The sequence below is a fragment of the Fundulus heteroclitus genome, unplaced genomic scaffold (assembly GCF_011125445.2).
Source record: "Fundulus heteroclitus isolate FHET01 unplaced genomic scaffold, MU-UCD_Fhet_4.1 scaffold_600, whole genome shotgun sequence".
NCBI classification, from domain to species: domain Eukaryota; kingdom Metazoa; phylum Chordata; class Actinopteri; order Cyprinodontiformes; family Fundulidae; genus Fundulus; species Fundulus heteroclitus.
In genome coordinates, this window is record NW_023397034.1 from 51,209 (window position 1) to 73,057 (window position 21,849).

The following is a 21,849-nucleotide window of genomic DNA, read 5'->3' on the forward strand; positions in this document are numbered from 1 at the left end:
AAAAACCCAGATCCTGACAACCTACTTTTTTTTCTCCCTTCTACTGACAGTGTGTGATGAATATTAACAATACACTAATATTAAACAGTGTTTCCTTAGATAGGTAGCTTTTTGACCAATCTGTATGATTTGATTGAATTTGTTTTTGTAAAGTGCCTTGAGATGACATGTGTGTGAATTAGGACAATATAAATAACATTTAATTGAATTTGCATTCTGTTTGACCCTACAGGCCCGCCGTACTTAACAGGTGGAGTCCTGCTGTATCCCCTAATGTTAAGATGGTCAAGTCACTCCTGGAGTCACAGAATTAAAGTTGTAAACGTGTGCTACGCCTGACGGAAAGAAAGAAAGAAAGTTCCAATCTTGTTTAGCTCAGCTGGCGCAGCATTGTATGGACTTTTACGAAATCTGGTTCAGCCGGACAAGCCGAAGGACAAAACCTTTGATCAGATTGTGGCCACTACTTCATCAGCGAGTGTTTCAGGTACTTTAAATGTGTCCAGGAAAGCAGCCAGTCAGCTACGGAATATGCGGCAGAGCTGCGGCAGCTCGCTGCAAAGTATGGATATGCAGCAGTTGCAGAAAGGGGATAACATCACCGCTGTTCATAAGGTAAAGGGAGGCAACGAAGTTCTGATATTTTTTGTATTCAGTGCAAGTGGTACTGGCCAATGGCCATACAGGGCCATTTTTGATAGAAAGGGACAAAAGTACAGAAGAAAATTGACACTAGAGCAGGAATTGCAATTATCTCAGAAAATGTGTAAGTAGGGTTTTGGTTCCCCTAGCGTCTGCCTCGGTGCTCTGGAGTCTTTGGTTCTTCAAAACCACTATTGAGCATTTTTCTCATGGATAAACCTTACATACACAACAAGCGCACTCTCACAAACACCTACAGGTCCTTGGATCCTGGTACTTACAGATTCACTTCTATACAGAAAACCCCTATTTTTATCTTCAGCTGTCACTTTATATATTCCATATTAAATAATACGCTATATTTTTCAGTGATGGTATCAAGGCGTAACTTGTTTGTATCTGTAATACTTTATCGGCTAGTTGTGCTGTTCTTTTTACATCTCTCTTTGCAGGTGAAGAAGCAGACTGAGGATGCTATATTGTCCTCTCCCTTTTCTCTTTCATCTTTTCTCCTTTTTTTTGTTTCTCTTCTAACTTATTGTTTCAGTAAAAAAAATGTGTATGAGCAGTCATTTTTCACATACACCTCATGGGGTCACCATGGCACACTTAAGGGCTGCTCAAGAGAAACTATTCCAGTAAAAGGACAATTGTTGGAAAAAGTGACTTATGAAAATCAGTCTGCAGATTTACCACTAATAGTGGTAAATCTGGGAGATCCTTGACTGTGTGGGAGAGAATGGCTGGACCAAATCAGGCTGAACTGGAAATTTATTTTAAAAAGTTAAAGAAAGCACAATGCATCCTACAAGAAACATTAAGTCAATCCAAGATGTACTGGAAAAATATGATGACGTTTTCAAGAGTAGGGGACATTAAAGGACATTAAAGCCACAATTTCTGTGAAGCCTGATGCAGCACCAAAATTCCACAAAGCATGTGTCCTACCCTTCGCAATGAAAGAAAAATGTAGGAAAAAAAACTGGAGCATCTCGATAAAGAGTATGTCATCAGCCCTGTGAAGCAGAGCGAGTGGGCTTCTCCTGCTCCAAAGCGACAGTGGACTCCACTTGTGCAGTGACTACAAGGTAACCTTGAACCTGGCGACCAATGTTGAAACGTACACAGTACGTCAGATGGAGGAGGTTGTGGCAGCGTTATGTGGTGGAAAGATATTCTCAAAATTGACCTGGCTCCTGATTACCAGCAAGTCCTTCTAGCCGAGGAGTCAAAAAAGTATACTTCAGTGAACATGCATAAAGGGCTGTTTGTATACAATTGGCTTTACTTTTGTTTTAATTCTACTGTCTGCATTTTCCAAAGGATTATGGAGAATGTGATAGATGACAGCATTGTGGTCTACTTGGATGACCTCCTTGTGATGGCAGGAATGAGGCCGAGCATCTGGGTAATCTAGAAAGAGTTCTACAGCAGCTGTGAGAAAATGGCCTCAGAATGAAAAAGTCTAAGTATGACTACAGAAAAACACAAGTTGAGTAACTGGAAGGAAAGGGAGTCTACCCTTCCAATGACAAGGTCAGAGCCGTACATGATGCTCCAATGCCTACAAACATAAAGGACCTCAGAGCTTTTCTAAGATTACTAAATTACTACAGTGGTCACTTTAAACAACAGTAAGGTACTGTCTTAGCCCCACTATACAGACTTTCGAAAGAGCAAACAAGATGGAGGTGGAGTAAGGTGGAACAGAGTGCTTTTGATAAATGCAAAGAGTTGTTAACCAGTAAACCAGTAAAGTGTTAGTTTACTATGATCCGAGCCTTTCGCTTTCTCTTGCCTGTGATGCTTCAGCATACGGAATTGGAGCGGTTATTCAAATCACAACACCTGACGGACAAGAGCATCCAATAGCCTTTGCTTCTCGTCCCAGTGGCATTGAGGGGCGCGCTGGTGTTGCAGCGGGTAGCGCAACCCATGTACGGAGGCCTTAGTCCTCGACGCGGTCGACCCGGGTTCGACTCCGAGCCTTTGCCGCATGTCTCTCCCCCTCTTCCACCCCCTGTCCTGTCAGCCTCCTGTGTTAAAAAGCAAGCCACAAAAAAGGAAAAGGAGGCATTGAGCCTAGTGTATGGAGTGAAGAAATTCCACCAATATCACTGACAATAAACCTCTGCTCATGCCCTTTCCCACTCCTCCCCGGGAGAGGTTTGGAAAAGGCTTCACACTGACTTTGCAGGTCTGTTTATGGGTTCAATGTTTATGATACTGGTGGATGCTTATTCTAAGTGGCTGGAGGTTTTCAAGATGACTAAAAAACATCCTCTGCAACCATTGCGAGGCTTAATCATATGGATAACCAAAGCAAATTGTCATGGACAATGCCACAACTTTCATGTTGAATGAGTTCCAGCTGTTGGTTAAAAGGAACAGTATCCTCCACACAACTGGTGCACCACAATATCCATCCACCAATGGTTTAGCTAAGAGCCATGTTGCCACTTTCAAAGCATGCATTAAAAAGTTGGATGAAGAGGAATTAAGTGTTGAGGACAAAATCTCTCACCTTCTGCTGTGTTACTGTACAACTCCCAACACTGTGGCTGGAAAATCACCAGCAGATTTACACCTAAAGAGACATGTGCAGTCGTGGTTGGACTTCCTAAAACTAAACATTGTCATGAGAGAGGATGCAGTAAAAGCAGAAGGAGGAGTATGACAGTAAGGCTGCGGAAAGACCATTTGTTGTGGACAGGCCAGCTGACAGCTTTGCTAGGGCCCGGGACAACGCAGTCTTTTTGGGCCCCCCCTCTACACCTGCCGCCACTACACACACACACACATACCAAAAAAAAGTTAACTTAACTGTATACTTCATGCCCCGGGTTTCTCTATTTTATACTGGATATTTTCAACCCATCTGTTGAATTTAGTGTACTAGTTGATCTTTTCTTCGTAAGAGAACAGCAAGCACCGGAGCCAGAATATGGCCTTTTTTGACCTGCTGTATATTAGCCAGTCCCTAAGCTTGATGTATCATGAAACTGTTGACCTTTTGGGTTTTGTGATTTTTATTTTATTATTACAATTAAATAATAATAATATTATGTTCATAGTGTTTTTTTCCTAATCCAGCTCTTATATCTTTCAACCTTATATAATTTTGTCTGTATTGTGTGCACCTGCCTGTTGCTTTAATCCTATAAATTTCCCCGTTGTGGGATAAATAAAAGATTAGCTAATGCTATCTTATCTTAAATAACACTTTTTAATAGGATATATGTACTGGGTACATTTTCTGTGTGGGCTCCAGTAGCATATGATACATAATATCTACTTTGAAAGTTAACATGAACTGCTGCTGAGGATGACCACTCTTATCTACCTGGATGTTCTCTGGAGGACTGAAACGCCTCAGTCAGTGACGTCAGTCTGTGGGTCTGGTCTGTCGGGGCAATGAGAGAAGTTTGGTCTCCTCTCTCCGTTTCTGTGGCTCGACGTTTTCTTGCTCTTGGTTTTTCACATGCTTAGATAAATTTGTAGTGTTTCCACTGAATTTAACTGGCTTTTTACAAAACATACAGCTTGATTTCATTTACGGTATTAAAATAAAGCCAAACATATGAAGGTTCTTTTGTTCCAAAATGATTTGTGCATTGTAAGCATGAATTTGAAGTTGTAGAGGGAGTTAAATTCTAAGTGTTGTATTTGTAGAATTAAAAAAAAAAATCACAAGTACAATATTTTTTACACCTGTTCAAATTTTAAGTACAAGTACACAAATTGTGTTCTGTAAGTTGCACATCAAAAACCTCTTACATTCTCAGTTTTGCTCCAAATGTTCCAAAACTATTGTTGTAATACTATTTGTGCATTGTAACTTTGGTGTTTTGTAATTGTAGATTTTTTTAATCTGTCACAAGTACAAAACAAAGTTACACCTCTTCAAATTCTTCAGTACAAGTACACAAATTGTCTTCTGTGAGTTGCACATCATAAATGTCTATCATTCAGTTCTGCTACAGTTGATCTAAAACAAATGGTGCAAAACAAATTCAAACACGTGTATTAAAATCTTTTAAAAAAACATGTTTTTACGAGTAAAACAGCACAAATCTGCTGCTGTGAGTCACAAATTCAACTTTACAAGTTACGCCTTCATTTTGACTTTTGACACAAACATCTCAACGGTAAAAATTATCTGTGACTTGTGGGTAGTACCCTTGATCAGACAGCAGGGGGCGCTGCCTGCTCAGTCAGTCTGTACCAACCGGAAATACGGCCTATTGCCATGCTGCTTTCCAAGGACCCAGCACACATATGCCTTTGAAGAACGCAGCTCTCATTGTCATACAGTGTATACATTTAAATTTGTTGAAATATTTGATTTTCTCTGTACTTAACTGTGCACTCCCACAGTTTTGATCACGCAATGGATTCGTTTGTAATCTTTCGTGACCTGCAGTTCTTCATTGAAAAGGGGATATTTACCAAAGAGCTGGATTTTTATTCCAGAAAAAATAATAAAACGGATGTGTCCACCTTTTCTATTCAGAGGTAAAAGAAATTACAACGTAAATTTAAGTTAAATGAACTAGCCAGAAATAATGTATTTATTATATATTTGTTTATTCTATAAGTTTAACAATTTTTCAGTTTAATATTTAAAAATGAATAATAAAAAATGTTTGTCCCTTGGAAAGCAGTTTTTCAATTTCAAGTCCAATCTAGAATATATTACACATTTCAGATGATTATGTTGTTATTTTATTCATTTTTTAATCTGGCAGGTACCTTACAGTCAAAGTAAAAATATTTATTTAAAATGTTAAAATAAAATATGCATTTCTGTTATTATTATTATTATTATTATTATTATTATTATTAATAATAATAATAATAATAATAATAATAATAATAATAATAATAACAATAATAATTAATAATAATAGTTATTAATATTATTATATAATAATAGTTATTATTATTATTATTATTATTATTATTATTTTTATTATTATAAATTATTATTATTATTATAACAACAGAAATGCATTTTTTTTTTTACATTTTAAATAAATGACCCGTTTGTCCCCCCCTGTCGGCAGGCATGGTTGTGGATAATCCCGTGTATCTGCACAACACTGCAATTTTTAACTCTGATTAACTCTTAATTTGATACAGTCTGTGTCTGGTCTAACACATGAAAAAGGTCACACATTAGATCTTGTCTTATTCTTTGGATTGACTGTGTTTAACTTGGAAATTTTTTATCATATATCCTGTGCAAATTCTGAAGCCAGGCCTGGAGGTGGGCCATGCTGGCGAGCGCCTGGAGGCCGGGCTTTTACCCATGGAGCCCGGCCAGGCACAGCCCGAAGACGAAACATGGGTCCCCCTTCCAATGGGCTCACCACCTGTTGGAGGGACCAAAGGGGTCTGGTGCGTTGTGTAATGGGTGGCAGTCGAGGGCGGGGACTTTGCCGTCCAGATCCTTGGCTGCCTGTTGTTTGTGCTTACCAAACAACAGTTCAGATTACCCACCCTTTTAGAAGTCCTTAGAACGTGTACTGGAGAGTGCCCCTTCCGGGAACTCCCTCATTTGCTGGGGCACTTCAACGCTCACATGGGCAATGACAGTGAGACCTGGAGGGGCGTGGTTGGGAGAAATGACTCACCTGATCTAAACTCGAGCCGTGTTCTGTTGTTGGACTTCTGAGCTTGTCGTGGATTGTCCATAACGAACACCATGTTCAGGCATAGGGTGTCCTGGTGCCAAGAGCACATATGGACACCCTATGCCTGAACATTATGATCGACTTTGTTGTTTTATATGACCTGCGGCCGCATGTCTTGGACACTCGGGTGAAGAGAGGGGCAGAGCTCTCCACCGACCACTACCTGGTGGTGAGCTGGCTCCGATGGTGGGGGAGGAAGCCTATCAGACCTGGTAGGCCCAAACATATTGTGAGAGTTTGCTGGGAACGTCTGGCAGAGTCTCCCGAGAGACGGAGCTTTAACTCCCACTTCGGGGAGAGCTCTGAACACGTTCCGAGGTAGGTGGGGGACATTGAGTCTGAGTGGACCATGTTCCATACCTGTATTGTTTAGGCAGCTAGTCGGACCTTTGGCCATGGCGGTGCATGTCACAGCGGCAACCCTCAAACATGCTGGTGGACACCAGCGGCGAGGGAAGCTGCCAAGCTGAAGAAGGAGTCCTGTCAGGCTTTATTGGCTTGAGAGATTACGGATGCAGCTGATGTGTACCGGCAGTCCAAGCGGCAGGTGGCTCGGCTGGTCGCTGTAGCAAAAACTCTGGCGTGGGAAGAGTTCGAAGAGGCCATGGAGAAAGACTTCTGTACGGCTTCGAGGCAATTCTGGTCCACTATCGGGCGTCTCAGGAGAGGGAAGCAGTGCAGTACCAACACTGTTTATAGTGAGGGTGGTGTGCCACTGACCTTGACTCGGGATGTTGTGTGTTGGTGGGTGGAACACTTTAAAGACCTCCTTATTCCCACCAACACGTCTTCCATTGAGAAAGCAGAGCCTGGGGAGTCTGGGTCAGGTTCTCCCATCTCTGGTGCTAAGGTTGCCGAGATGGTTAAAAAGCTCCTTGGTGGCAAAGCCCCGGGGCTGGATGAAATTCACCGTGAGTACCTTAAGGCTCTGGATGTTGTGGGGTTGTGTTCGTTAACCCAATTCTGCAACATTGCGTGGACATCGGGGGCAGTTCCCCTGGATTTGCAGACTGGGATGGTGGTCCCCCTATTTACAGGAGGATCCGTCGGATAATCAAATCTCGGATTCAGGAAGAGCAGTGTGGTTTTCGTCCTGGCCGTGGAACACTGGATCAGCTCTACACCCTCAGCAGGATCCTGGAGGGTGCACGGGACTTTGCTTTGTGGATCTGGAGAAGGCATTCGACTGTGTCCCTCAGGGGGTCCTGTGGGTGGTACTCTGGGAGTATGGAGTACAGGGCCCTTTAATAAGAGCTGTTAGGTCTTTGTATGACTTAACTGCATTGCCGGCAGTAAGTCGGACTCGTTTCCAGTGAGAGTTGGACTTCGCCAAGGTTGCCCTTTGTCACGAATTTCTAGGGACAGCCAAGATGTTGAGGGGATCCATTTTGGTGGCCCTAGGATTGCGTCTCTGCTATTCACGGATGACATGGTTCTATTGGCTTCATCAGGGCGTGGTCTACAGCTCTCACTGGAGCGGTTCACAGCCGACTGTGAAGTGGCCAGGATGAGGATCAGTGCCTCCAAATCCGAGACCATGGTCTTGAGCCGGAAAAGGGTAGAGTGCCTTCTCCGGGTTGGGGAGGATGTACTGCCCTTAGTAGAGGAGCCTCCACTAAGGCGTTCCCTGGCCTGGGAACGCCTTGGGATTCCCCCGGAGGAGCTGGCCCAAGTGGCTGGGTAGAGGGATGTCTTGGCCTCCCAACTGAAGCTGCTAACCCCGCGACCCGACCCCGGATACGCAGAAGAGGATGGATGGCTCCTGTTCAGAGCTGCAGGATTATAAACTCCTCCACTGTCAGCCAGTTCGGTGAGATGTTTCATCAGCTCTGTCCACCTGCTGTAAGTGATATTGAAGAGCTTAGTTCCTGGCTCCACTCTTCTTGTTTGGCTGTACTGGATACTGTTGCTCCTTTAAAGACCAGACAGCCAAGAGCTAAACCTAATCCCTGCTTTAATGAATGGACTCAAGCTGCTAGACGTGAATGTCACCGAGCAGAGTGCAGGTGGAGGAAAGACAAGTTGCAAGTGTCCCTTCACATTTTCAAAGACTCCTGGCACTATTATCAGGACTCAGTTAAAGATGCCAAAAAGGAACACTTGTCTAATTTAATCTAATCTTATAGCCAATATCCTCGTGCTCTTTTTAGCATCATTGATTATTTTTTTAATACTCTGCAGAGTATGGGTTTAGAAGCCTCTGTTTAATTGTGTAATCAGTTTATGAAGTTCTTCATTGATAAGGTTGCCTCTATATAAGGGTTGTGATAATTCCCTGTAATTCCCTTTATCTCGGAATCAGCCAGACCTCACTTGCTCATCTGCAGCTGGTGCAATATGCTGCAGCACATCTTTTAATAGAAACACGTAAAAAGTAGCATATTACTGTGGTCCTAGCTTCTCTTCATTGGCTCCCAGTGTATCTTATAGTTCATTTTAAAATCCCTTTGTCAATTTGTATAGTCTTACATAACTTGGCCCCGCCCTACTTGGTACAGCTTCTCCATCGCTACACCCCCAATCAGTCTCTTAGGTCCGCTGACCAGTTGCTCCTGGTAAAACAGGGCCTTCTCTATTGGGGCCAAAAACTATGGAACTCTCAAACCATGCACATTAGACAGGTCCCCTATTGTTAATTTTTAAAGCTTGTTATAAACATACTTTTACTCACTGGCTTTAAAACCAACTGAGATTTGATTTTACTTAATTTTTACTGGTATGGTTTTTATCTGTATTTGCATTGTTTATTGTGTTTTGTAGCAAGTTTCTTAATTTATTATTGTGGGTTTCGTTTTTCCATTGTATCTCCATTTTATTGTTTTTAATGTTCAGCACTGTTTGTCAGCTGTGGCTGGCAGTAAAGTGCTTTATAAATAAAGTTAATGATGATGATGATGATGATGATGATGATGATGATGATGATGATGATGATGATGATGATGATGATGAATTGGCGCTATTTAATAAATGAGATAAACTGAGCAGCTGTCAGCATTCCGATATTGTATATTAGTATTATTAAAATTAGAATTAGTGTATTGTTATTAATCATCACACACTGTCAGTAGAAGTCAGAAAAAAAGGATGTAGGGCAAAATCAAAGGAGGAAGGAAGGAAAGGGAGGAAGGAAGGACAGAGCATGAAGGGTGGAGGACTGAAGGACAAACACAACATTTGGACAATGGGAGAGAGACAAAATTCTGGTAATACTTTTAATACTTATCTGAACCTAAAACTTGCTGAAAACAAATCCTTCACATTTCCAGACTTTCTACAAACACATTGACATTTTCTTACAGGAGTAGGTTGGTTGGGCAGTGGTGCCTCCAGAAATGTTTCATAGGGATGGCCAGATGGAGCCACTTAAACTTTTGGGGTGGCACTGAAACTAAAAGCCATGATTTCAGGATTTTATTCTACTGTTGCAGTAAAGCAGCCTGTAGAAAACTATCAGAAAGACTGAAGTAAACGCCTACTAATATTTTTTGGCTTTTAATGTTTTTTGGGGATTTTTAATGTTCCTAATGATTTAATGTGCATAGACCAATAACAGTACAGTTAACATTTTGAGTTGAGTTGAAAGAGCGCTGAGCCACAGTGGACAGTTGTCTGCATTGTCCATGGCTTTGCAGCATTTTCTCATACGGAGCAAGCATGAAGTGACAGTGGAGAGGAAAACTCCCCTTTAACGGGAAGAAAAAATCTCCAGCAGAGCCAGGCTCGATGTGAACGGTTATCTGCCCCGACCAACTGGGAGTTAGTAAAAAAACAAAACTTTTTTACTTCATTATATCAGATTCGTTTTTTTGCTAGTTTTTCATAAAATAAAACAAATGAATATGCACCAACTAGGAAGGGGGATTTTACATTTTGGCAGGGCTTGGAAACAGAAGAAGCAAACATGCAGATATTTTCTTCTAGATCACAAGACTCACCGCTGGTTGCAGCTGGCCGTTGACACTCACTGTGTGGAGTGGAGAGTTGGTGGAAAGACGCTTGTCCCACTCACTGGGTTGAGGTTCTGGTACTGACTCCATAAAACTTCTCTTGAGCTCACTGATACTAGTGTGGTGACGCATAATCTCAGTTTGGGTCTTATCAAGGTCCTTCAAGAATGAAAAAGTCATATTAATTTAATGATAGGGCAACAGGTCAAAAAATTATCACACACAATAATAGAATGAGTTAAATGTTCACCAAAACAAGTGAGAAAAAAATCCACTGAAAATAGAATAGCACTGTGTACTACCATTGAACATTACATGAGTGAAAGGACAGGTATAATGGATGAGTGAATAATGACTTTTTCTAATTATAAAGGTAGGTACAAGAAAAATGTCAATGTCCCTCTCTCAGCATGCAGGGAAAGTGTTTTTAACAAGTTAAATGGTTTTGTGCTTTTCCTAAGGGATGTTCAGAAATTGGTCCCTATTCAGTACAAGGTAAATACATTGCCTAAAATGAAATCTGGGGATTCACTTTAAAATTAAACTAATTGGCTAAACAAAAACTTAGATTACACTCCAGAAAATTGTAAAGATGACTGTCGTTCATGATTCTAATTTCATGGACTGGATTTATTAAATATAATTTATGCTCACACTATTTGAATACTCCACATTACCCTCTCTGTCTAATGAATTTAAAGTGCTGTGTCTCTTTGTTATATGTGTCAATGACAAAAAACATACATGAGCAACAGCAAACCCTAGGCCCAGCATAGAACTGGGAGCATAAACTGGAGTCTAGTCAATGCAATGCAACACAATTTGCAGCTCATTATCTGGGCTGATCACTGAAGGATGCTTTCTACATTATTGTACATTTAGATTTTAATGTGGATGGAAAGAGGGAAGTCGCGTTTGTGAAACGTAAATGTCATTATTTTCATTATAAAGCCTGTGAACGTGTTAAACAATGGTAAAAACAGTTACCAAGACAACAGAAGTGGCACAAAAACATTCAGCTTGACAAAGTACAGGTCAGATAGAAGATAAGGAAAGTTATTTGTAACAAGTGAAAAACAATTACAGCAATGTACAAAGATTGGGAAACTGATGTTACATACATGACTGGGAAAGAGTATAGCATTGCTACATATTTTAACTGTTAAAAAAAGTTTATTCAATAATAATGGAGATTTCCGGGTGAGACGGTCAATCCTCACTACAGCAGTCTGTAGTTAAACTCGCAATATTGGGCATTTTTATTTTAACACATATCCCTTTTTCTTTTAACCAATTTATTGTATATGAACTATCACATAAAGGCCACCATGACCAAAAATAAATAGATAAAGCCTTAAACTTAAAATAATTTTCATTTTGATTTCAACTAGTATCATCAGATTCCAGGATAATGGATTCAGGGTTGTAAGTACTCATTATCTAGCTTAGCTTGATACACCAGGCTGAATATAACCATTTGTATTACAATATTATGCCTGTGCATTTTCTATTTGGCTTCAGGCAAAATGTATGACAGGAAATGGGATGATGGCACCATGTATGAAAAGTGGGTAAAGCACTTTTATATCCACTATTAATGCTTTTATTCAAAACTCAGTTCTTTACGTATGTTCCCACAGCCCATTAGAAAATGTTTTTTTTTTACTGTTAACATCAAATAGGTTTATCATAATACACCTTTTTAGATAACATGGATTAGTCTTTAAATTAGTGTGATATTTGCAGGTTACACCATAACAAGAGACTTTGCCCATGTAGCTTTACTGATTAAAGTTGCATGACGGTTTATTATGCATTGCCTAATGATGGCTTGAAGGTCTAACGGTATTATCCGACCTCTGCACCAACTAATCAAGGATTTTTTGATCTGTCATATAACATTCTGGCCCAGTCTCAAACAAACTTTCATATGTGGAGATTAGAGAGTAGATCCAGAAATGTTCAAGTCATATGGATAATTTACTCCTATCAGTGATGCCACAAGTATTCCATGTCTTATTGTGCATAGCAGATTTGTTTTAGCACTAATGACAAGCTAGGCAGACTGTTTTGAATAAAATGAATGGCTTCCCAGTCATATATTTCAGAAAGTGAAAAACCTAAATGACAAACAGAAGCAATTGATGTGAAACTACTTGCATGACAATTAGACAGGAAAACGGTGCATGCAAACCCTTTTGGGTTGAGCTACAGAAAGAGAAAGAAAAAACAAAACAAAAACATGTCAAGCAAATGAAAACAAACATTACATTCATGCGCTCAGAACTGTTACAAAAACTACCAGAACTGGTGACACTAAAAATACAAACCTCCAACATTAAATTGCTATGTCTGATATAAATAGTTTCACCCTCAAGTCTCTTGGGTCTTTTCTGTGAAAAATGAGGAAAAGGAATAAAAACTGGTTGTAAGCAAGACAGGATAACTTTTATGTTCTGATGTCCAAATGACAGCAATGGCTATAGTGAGATAGAACATTCCTGTGCAGGAACATACAATGCAGTTTACAATTCCAAGCTCAGCAAAGAAAGGACGAGGACCTTTGGTTGGTATGTGTATAAAAGCCAACAAGACAAATGAAAATCCTAGAATTTCAATTTACAAGATGTACATGCATAAAATGCTAGTGCATAGGGTTTTGCATAAGAAGGGTATCTAGGTCTGTGCACTGAGTTTGCACAAGTTCAATAAGCTCATGTTAAATTTAAAATGTTTTTTTATCATTTTTACTATATGAGAACTCTGTTTTAAAAAATTTCATCAAAGATTAATTTAAACACATTCACATTAGTGCACAACATGAACATCTGTTTCTTTCTATGGGGTTGGAAGTGGAAGTAAATTGCTTCAAATAAATAAAGTAGATGAAATGGTAAGGGTTTATTTGAGTAATTAATTGTTTTCACCCAGACTCCTGAGAACATTTTAAACCTGAATTCAGCCTTTAGTATCTAAATTACACTGCTACCAGGTGCATACATTAGTTTAGCAAGCTGTTTAATTATTAGTGCTCCTGTGTATTTTATTACAATATTATGCCCTACTGCTGAAATGTAAGAGTAAGTTATCCATCCATCCATATTTTGTTTATGCACAGGGGTGCTGGTGTCTTTCTCCAGCAGTCTTGGGCGAGAGGCAGGGTACACCTGGACAGGTCGCCAGTCCATCAACAGATACACACGTCCTGTGTGGTGCACACACACACTCACACCAAAGAGCGATTTAGAGAGACCTTACAGTCATGTTTTTGGATTGTGGGAGGAAGCTGGAGTAACCGGAAAGAACCAATACATGCACAGGGAGAACATACAAACTCCCGGCAGGAGACCTAAGATATGGATCTGAACCCGGATCTGCTTGCTGCAAGGATATAGTGCTACCAACCCGCAATACCAAATAATAATAATAATAATAATACTAATAATAATAGTGATATATAATTATAATTATAATAATTATTATTATTTATAGCTTTAGTAGCTGTTGTATTTCTAATGAACTGACCATATCTTGACCTCAAAAAATGCTTTTTTTATTTGTTCTTCACAATTCACACAAGTTCTCACAAAATAGGCATCAACAAATCACAATAGTCAAGAATGGTCGGGCAGAGTGTCAGTTTTGGGCCCCCCCCTCTGTCCTGGGCCCAGGAAAACTGACCCGTTTGTTCCCCCAGTCGGCGGGCGTGCTGATGAATCTTATTATAATGAGCAGTTAACTGACTCTGTGGAATGTCTTCCTATAAAGGTGTATAAATTACATATTTAAATGTAAATATTTTCCGGTTAGTATTTACTATCATTGCTTTTTTGAAGACAGGGCAAAGGAGAGAGCAGCTGTTGCAAGGGTAGATTTGCAGGTGGATATATTTTGGACTCCTGGGAGATGTAGAGAATTGTGTGTCTGTCTATTTTGTCCGTCGAGGATGTGGAAGATGCGTACATAATTGGATTTATGATAACAACATTGAGCTATGAACACCCAGACTCAGATGCTTTGTAAGCGAAACAGCAAGATCCTTACACAGTATCGCAGGCTGGCTGCAGTCTCAGTGGTGAATGGAATAGCTTTTGAGGGAATTATCAACTCGATTTATGGCAGAAAGACCACACATTTGGCTGTTTCTGACTTGCCACTGAGATGTACCGGAAAGACCAAGGCAAATGGAAAACTTTTCACAGTCAAAACAGACGAAACAATTTGTTGCTATCTGAATTGGCTTGCCCGATGCTAGCCTTTGAGGCTGGTATCTCTTACTCTGGATGTTATGTAAACAAGGCGGTCTGCCCCCACTACCTGCCCTGAACTGATTGAGAAATACACCATCATAGACTACTAGCCCCGGGGACAAATACCCAAGGTTGGATTTGCGCAGATGCGCTGGTCACTTGGGACCCTCAGCACAAAAATGTTATATTTTTGTGCTGAGGGTCTTTCTTGCATCCTCATACTGTCCCTATCGTGAGACAGTGTGATAAATGTAAATATTTCCCCTCAAACATCCCAATCAATTATTTTATCTACACTGCAAAAAGGCAGCGTCTGTTTGTCTTTCTTCATGGGCTGTACTGAAATGCAATTTACCCCCCAGGGGACAAATAAAGTTGCATTTCCATCAACGTTTTTAATGCACATTTTGAAGTATTTCATTTGAAGGGGTTGATGAAAATGGCAAAATTCTAATTAACTCACTAAATTTTACAAAAAAGTTTTCTGCTCACTTAATGTGGTTTTTGACTTTTTCGAAGAACAGTAAATGCACTAAAGAGGAGATGGAAACACATTTGTTGATTCAGTTCTGACGTAGCAGACATTTACCTCACAAGAGGGATCAGCTGTTTCTCTTGCTGGCATCTTCTGGGATATTCCTATAACGCTCGAAAACAGGTCTGGAAGCAACAACAGGTATGTGTGGACCGACGAAGAGACAGCAAGCCACAAGTACAATGGCGCTATCTAGTGACTCTTTCACTTAACTGCCACTCCAGCCTCCTCATTCACTTTCCCTCAGGCTTGCTCCTTTCTGGACTTATCTTGGTAGTAATAATTTGCTGAGTCATACAACCCAGGTTGACTGCAGACCGCCACTATAGGGCAGTCTAAAGTAGCCGGTCAATGGCGGCAAATCGCCGTCTATAGCAGCTCTTGCCGCCACCCTACTTTTCCCCGATTATACATCCCAAAAATCACCTTAGCATCTGTCTCCACTGAGAGCAACATTAACGAGTGATTGGGTTCCTTGTTCCAACCGAGATGCTACTTTTCCAATCAAAACACAGCCCCTTTATTGCACTGTTATGCCGAAAAGTGCAATAAAACCGTGAGAGCCGAAGTGAGTTTTGAAACTGCAAAGCTTTGTTTTAAGCGGAAAATCAAACGTGCACAGCACACAGCACCGCGTTCATAGACTAGTGTGATGCATTCATGAGCGTCAGAAAGCTATGGTGCATACAGGAGCATGGGATATTTCAAACTTACAAGGAAAGAGGCATAAAAAGGAATATAACTTAACTCATACAGTAATGTATTTATCCAGAAACAGCATGGGCTTTCTTACAATACTGAATGCTCTATAATTGCATTTCTGATATTTTTTGATTATGCATATCTGTTAGCTTTTTATTCTGAAAAATCTACAGTATTACATATAATATAATATTACAGCAGCAAATTATCAAAGTTTTTCAGGGGATGCATTTTGTGTTCGTCTCTAGAATCCTCGTCGATGATATGATATCGTGTGTATGATGAGTGCAAGTGAAATTAAACTGAGATAAGAGATTTCGAAAGAGCAATATGACTGAAATAAATTCAACATGTAAATTCAATTTCAAATTCTAACCCTGTATTTTTATCATAAAAATTCAACTTGGTTCGTGAAGAAATGTTACGATCGTTTTTAGAACAGAACTGTGAATAATAATATTAAGATGAATAGACCTCACCTAATCTGATCTGTTTTATGTGGTGCTAGTAATTAAAATTAAACTAATTTTATGCAAATGGAGATTACCTTACCCTGTTAAAACATGATGATAACGTCATGTGAAAAAATAATGTTTTAAGAATAATAATAAAAAAACAAAGGTTGTTTTTGAAGAATTGATCATACACTTCTTTTTTTGCCTTTTATTCAATTTAAAACATGCACTCTGATTCTATTCTTTAAATAATCACCTGTCTTAAAGGCTTCCAAAATACATCAGGGAGACTATTTTTCAAAATTCTGCCCTCCGGGGCTCGGGCACCGGCATAAGTGCATCCTCCTACCTGATAGTGTGTGGACTGCTACTGTAAAAAAGTTTGACTGCCCTGCCGCCACTATCAGCTTGTCTTCCATGTTGACTTAGACTTAGACAACTTTGTCATTTTGTATGCACAGAGTGCGTACAGAACGAAATTTCCTTTGCATACAGCTTGAATGAAAACTGCTTTGTCTCTGCCGCAGTCCTTCACCCCACGTCACAGCCACATCTAGGTCCTGATTTATTGTTGCTGAGCGACAAGACAGAAAAGTGCAGCTTTTTAAACTCGAGCAACTGTTGCTTTCGCATCCCTTGCAGGTTTTGTGTTGCTTCGCGTTAATAGTCAAAATCGAGTGTTATGTCGCTAGAATTGCCTCTGTGGCCGCTTAGTCTTGCTTTACAACATATCCCTCCCGTGTGGCACCTTCGCTACAAACCAGTAAATGGAAACACATCTGATGCGCATTTTCTTTTTTGCAATATTTTAAAAGTTCGCACAAAATTCTCATGAGAATTGGATGGATATTATTATTGATCATGAGTTTTGATATATGTTTGCATAAAAGCTGTATTTGAAAAGATTATCAACTTTTTACAGATCTAAACACCATACAAGGGTAAAAATTTGTAAAAACATAAAATATGTGAATAATTTGTTTTTGTTACTTAAAATACAAGGATTTCGTTCTCTATAGAGGCTAAAGCATTTTTATTTAAATGATTTTGTCAATATATATTTTGTGTACTTGTGTCATACCAACTTTCAATTTGGAAAACCAAATACATTTTCCTTAATTCTCTATTTAATTTAACCACAACAGACTGTTTATTTTTTGCTTTAAAGGAGCAATAAGTAAGATATTTACTGCAAAATAAACTTAAATCTCAGTTGTCACCTGGATTGGAAGTAACATTCCCTATTAACAATTGGTCTTAGTCACGTTTTTCGAATTTCAAACCTAGAGGTATGGTTCGGAGCTACCTTGATGCAGTATGTAGCGCATGTTTACTTCCTGGTTCCTGAGTTCCCAGGGTTCCCAAAACACAACGCAACACCTGGTCTTTTATGTTGGCCAGTAAAAGGAGCAGACCAGAAATGGAACAAAATATACCTATCCTGTGGAAGTAAAAATTCAGTGGAGTTTTACACCGTTGAGAAATTGCTGTTCTCTGTGAAGGCACTGTTTATGTACTGTTCCAATTTGCAACATTAGATGTCAGTATTACTTATTGCTCCTTTAATTATTGCTTTGTCTTATGTCCTATAAAGGATTTCAGCAGAAAAAAGTCTAAAGAAAGTCTAAAAGAAACTGCATTAGTATTCTCATGCTGATTGATCATGCATCCGTCAAACAAACCTGGTTCTTTTTCTCTTTCTCTCTATTGGTCACAGATGGGGATTGCCTCCGCTCTCTCCTGGCAACACTCTAGTAGTATATACAAAACTCATAATATTACAGTCAGTTCCAAGAAAACCCCAGGCTACAATCTCAACATAGGTATACCAGCCATATTTCTTGCATTTGTAGAGGTTTTGGTTATTAGCAAACTTCTACACATTTAGATTATTAAAAGGAAGATTTTGTTTTATTATTTCTATATGTACATTTAAAATTGACATCTAAAAGCATAGCACACGTGTTTTTATTGGATAGTTACTGTAAATAGATCACAATAATATAATGTAAAAGGCATAAATAATTTGAAAAATGTAATTTCTAAATATAATATAAAAGGCATAAATATTTTGTAAAATTGCATTTCTAAATAAACTGTTGTAAATTGAAAACAATTACTAAATCACCTTTCATTTGAGTCTTTGATAATATTTTTACGCAGTAACCTTGTCCAGTCCTAGATAGAGTAAAAGCATAATGGCATTGTCCTAAAACACCCAGTCTTTCAAATGCACCCTACCTTAATCTCTGAAGTAGACTGTGGCTTTGGGCTCCGGCTCTTGGTGTACTCTGGCTTACATTCTGTCTTTAGCTCCATCTTCCAATCTGCATGTCGTTGGGTTTTGGGTTTGTAGCTATCAGGATGGTTAGGTTGAGGTAGTGTGGGTAGTAGTGGTGATGGTCTTGCCTCACCTGAAGATACTGGTGACATAGCAGGGGCACTGACCGGACGATTGGATTTGTTGTCAGGAGTAGTGACCATTGCTGGGATGGGTAAAAAGGAGACAACTCACTTAAAACTTACAATAAAACAATAAAATCTGACATACTACACTATGTAATGAACAAAAATATTTCAATTCAATATAGTTTTTTATATACTGCTAAATAAAACAAGTGTCACCTCTTGAAAAACAGTTTATATTCACTCATAAAGAAACAAGTTTATTTAGATACATTGCAACCATATAATCTGATTCACATCCAATGAATTAAAATACAATTTGCTTCAAAACATAACGCAACACAATTAAAGTCATTACATACTTGTAATGATTTTGATGTGGTGAATCCAAAGTTAAGCCAAACACGGAGCATATGCTAAAAAAAGGGTTTTATTGAAAAAGATGACGGACCCTCCAGGGTAAAAAAAGGCTGGGACAGACTCAAAAACAGGACAGATAATTCGGGGTAAACAACATATAACATAAACAGAGGCTGCAAAGCTCTTACCATGAGGTAACGGACAGGGACGAGACGAGATAATCCAGCAACTGAGCAGAAACGAAGGTGGGCTTAAATAGACGAACGGAACAGAAGAGCAGGGCGGGACTAATTAACCAAACAGGTGGAAATAATAAAGGGAGCAACAGACTGATAGACAAAAACTTAAGGTAAGAAATAAGGCTAAACAGGCAAGGGCTGAAATAAACTAATAACAAAGGCCAGATAACAAAAACAGGCTAGGCATAACTCTAACACAAGAAACAGAAATAATGCTAAATCAAAACCACAACAGAACGTTACAGAGCCCCTCCCTCAAGGGCGGATCCTAGACGCCCTCAACCGTCTCGAAAAGTACAAACAAAACAAAAGGAAAGTCCAACCGGGCGGGTGGAGGGGGTTACAGGCTGGAGGGTCAGAATCTGAAAAAGAAAAACAATATCGAAAATACAAGTCCCTCAACAGAAAACAACCCTCAAAGGGCAGGTCATAACAGACAGTCATTCAGAAAAAAACAAGAGTCTGATGGACCTCCCGGAGGACGGCCCCGGCGTGACAGGTTCTCCGGTGGACGTCCCGGCGGACGGCCCAGACGTGACAGGTTCTCCGGCGGTCGTCCCGGCGGACGGCCCAGACGTGACAGGTTCTCCGGCGGTCGTCCCGGCGGACGGCCCAGACGTGACAGGTTCTCCGGCGGTCGTCCCGGCGGACGGCCCAGACGTGACAGGTTCTCCGGCGGTCGTCCCGGCGGACGGCCCCGGCGTGACAGGCTCTCCGGCGGACGGCCCCGGCGTGACAGGCTCTCCGGCGGACGGCCCCGGCGTGACAGGCTCTCCGGCGGACGGCCCCGGCGTGACAGGCTCTCCGGCGGACGGCCCCGGCGTGACAGGCTCTTCGGCGGTCGTCCCGTCGGACGGCCCCGACGTGACAGGCTCTCCGGCGGAAGTCCAGGAGGCCATCGGCGGATCAAGGTGACAGACGGCCGTCGACGGACCAGAAACCTCGGAGGTCTTCGGCGGACCAGAAACCTCGGAGGCCGTCGGCGGGGTCTGGAGAGGAAGAAAATAGAACCTGGCGCCGGACTACAGGCTGAGGAAGGCGCCGGACTACAGGCTAAAGGAGGCGCCGGACTACAGGCTAAAGGAGGCGCCTGGTTAGTGGCTACAAGCGGCGGCGCCTGGTTAACGGCTACAGCAGCGGCGCCTGGTTAACGGCTACAGGCAGCGGCGCTGGTCACTGGTTCCCAGTGCGGGAGCCTGGCTACAGGCGACTGAAAAAGAGCCTGGCTACAGGCGACTGACGAAGGAGCCTGGCTACAGGCGACTGACGAAGGAGCCTGGCTACAGGCGACTGACGAAGGAGCCTGGTTACAGGCGACTGACGAAGAAGCCTGGTTACAGGCGACTGACGAAGAAGCCTGGTTACAGGCGACTGACGAAGAAGCCTGGCTACAGGCGACGGACGAAGGAGCCTGGTTACAGGCGACCGAAGGAGAAGCCTGACTACAGGCGACCGAAGGGGGAGCCTGACTACAGGCGACCGAAGGGGGAGCCTGACTACAGGCGACCGAAGGGGGAGCCTGACTACAGGCGACCGACGAAGGAGCCTGACTACAGGCGACCGACGAAGGAGCCTGACTACAGGCGACAGACGAAGGAGCCTGACTACAGGCGACAGACGAAGGAGCCTGACTACAGGCGACAGACGAAGGAGCCTGACTACAGGCGACAGACGAAGGAGCCTGACTACAGGCGACAGACGAAGGAGCCTGACTACAGGCGACAGACGAAGGAGCCTGACTACAGGCGACAGACGAAGGAGCCTGACTACAGGCGACAGACGAAGGAGCCTGACTACAGGCGACAGACGAAGGAGCCTGACTACAGGCGACAGACGAAGGGGCCTGACTACAGGCGACAGACGAAGGGGCCTGACTACAGGCGACAGACGAAGGAGCCTGACTACAGGCGACCGAAGGGAAGCCTGGCTACAGGCGACTGAGGGGGATGCCTGGCTATAGGCGACTGAAAAAGGAGCCTGGTTACAGGTGACTAACAAAGGAGCCTGACTACAGGCGATGGAGGAAAGAGCCTGGCTACAGGCGACTGAAGGGGAAGCCTGGCTACAGGCGACTAAAGGGGAAGCCTGGCTACAGGCGACTGAAGGGGAAGCCTGGCTACAGGCGACTGAAGGGGAAGCCTGGCTACAGGCGACTGAAGGGGAAGCCTGGCTACAGGCGACTGAAGGGGAAGCCTGGCTACAGGCGACTGAAGGGGAAGCCTGGCTACAGGCGACTGAAGGGAAGCCTGGCAACAGGCAGCTAACGTGGAGCCTGGCTACAGGCTGCTAACGTGGGCCTGGCTACAGGCTGCTAACGTGGGAGCCTGGCTACAGGCTGCTACACGTGTGGGGAGCCTGGCTACAGGCTGCTAACGTGGGAGCCTGGCTACAGGCTGCTAACGTGGGAGCCTGGCTACAGGCTGTTAGGGGAGCCTGGCTACAGGCTGCTAAGGTGAGAGCCTGGCTACAGGCTGCTAAAGGTGAGAGCCTGGCTACAGGCTGCCTAAGGTGAGAGCCTGGCTCCAGGCTACAGAGGTCCACAGCTAAAAGGCTACTCAGGACCTGGGCACCAAGGGCTACAGACTACAGAAGACCCGGGCTGCAGGCTTCAGGAGAC

At 41.9% G+C, this 21,849-nt stretch overlaps 1 protein-coding gene across 5 annotated transcripts; it reads right to left on the reverse strand.

The window, feature by feature from the left end:
- Positions 1-1,167: 1,167 nt before the first annotated feature.
- LOC118561298 (protein 4.1-like) lies at positions 1,168-18,739 on the reverse strand. Of its 5 annotated transcripts, XM_036133297.1 has the most exons (5): positions 18,469-18,735; positions 17,910-17,978; positions 12,616-12,678; positions 10,274-10,444; positions 1,196-2,678 (listed from the first exon to the last, which is right to left on the reverse strand). In XM_036133297.1, the coding sequence occupies exons 1-5, from the start codon at positions 18,709-18,711 to the stop codon at positions 2,451-2,453; spliced, it is 774 nt and encodes a 257-aa protein (XP_035989190.1). In that variant the 5' UTR covers positions 18,712-18,735; the 3' UTR covers positions 1,196-2,450. The 5 variants fall into 5 exon arrangements, with proteins under 5 accessions (XP_035989193.1, XP_035989194.1, XP_035989192.1 ...); XM_036133300.1 differs by lacking the exons at positions 12,616-12,678; positions 17,910-17,978 and adding an exon at positions 12,446-12,493 and having other exon boundaries at positions 1,168-2,678; positions 18,469-18,739; XM_036133299.1 differs by lacking the exon at positions 17,910-17,978 and having other exon boundaries at positions 1,176-2,678; positions 18,469-18,738.
- Positions 18,740-21,849: the final 3,110 nt, after the last annotated feature.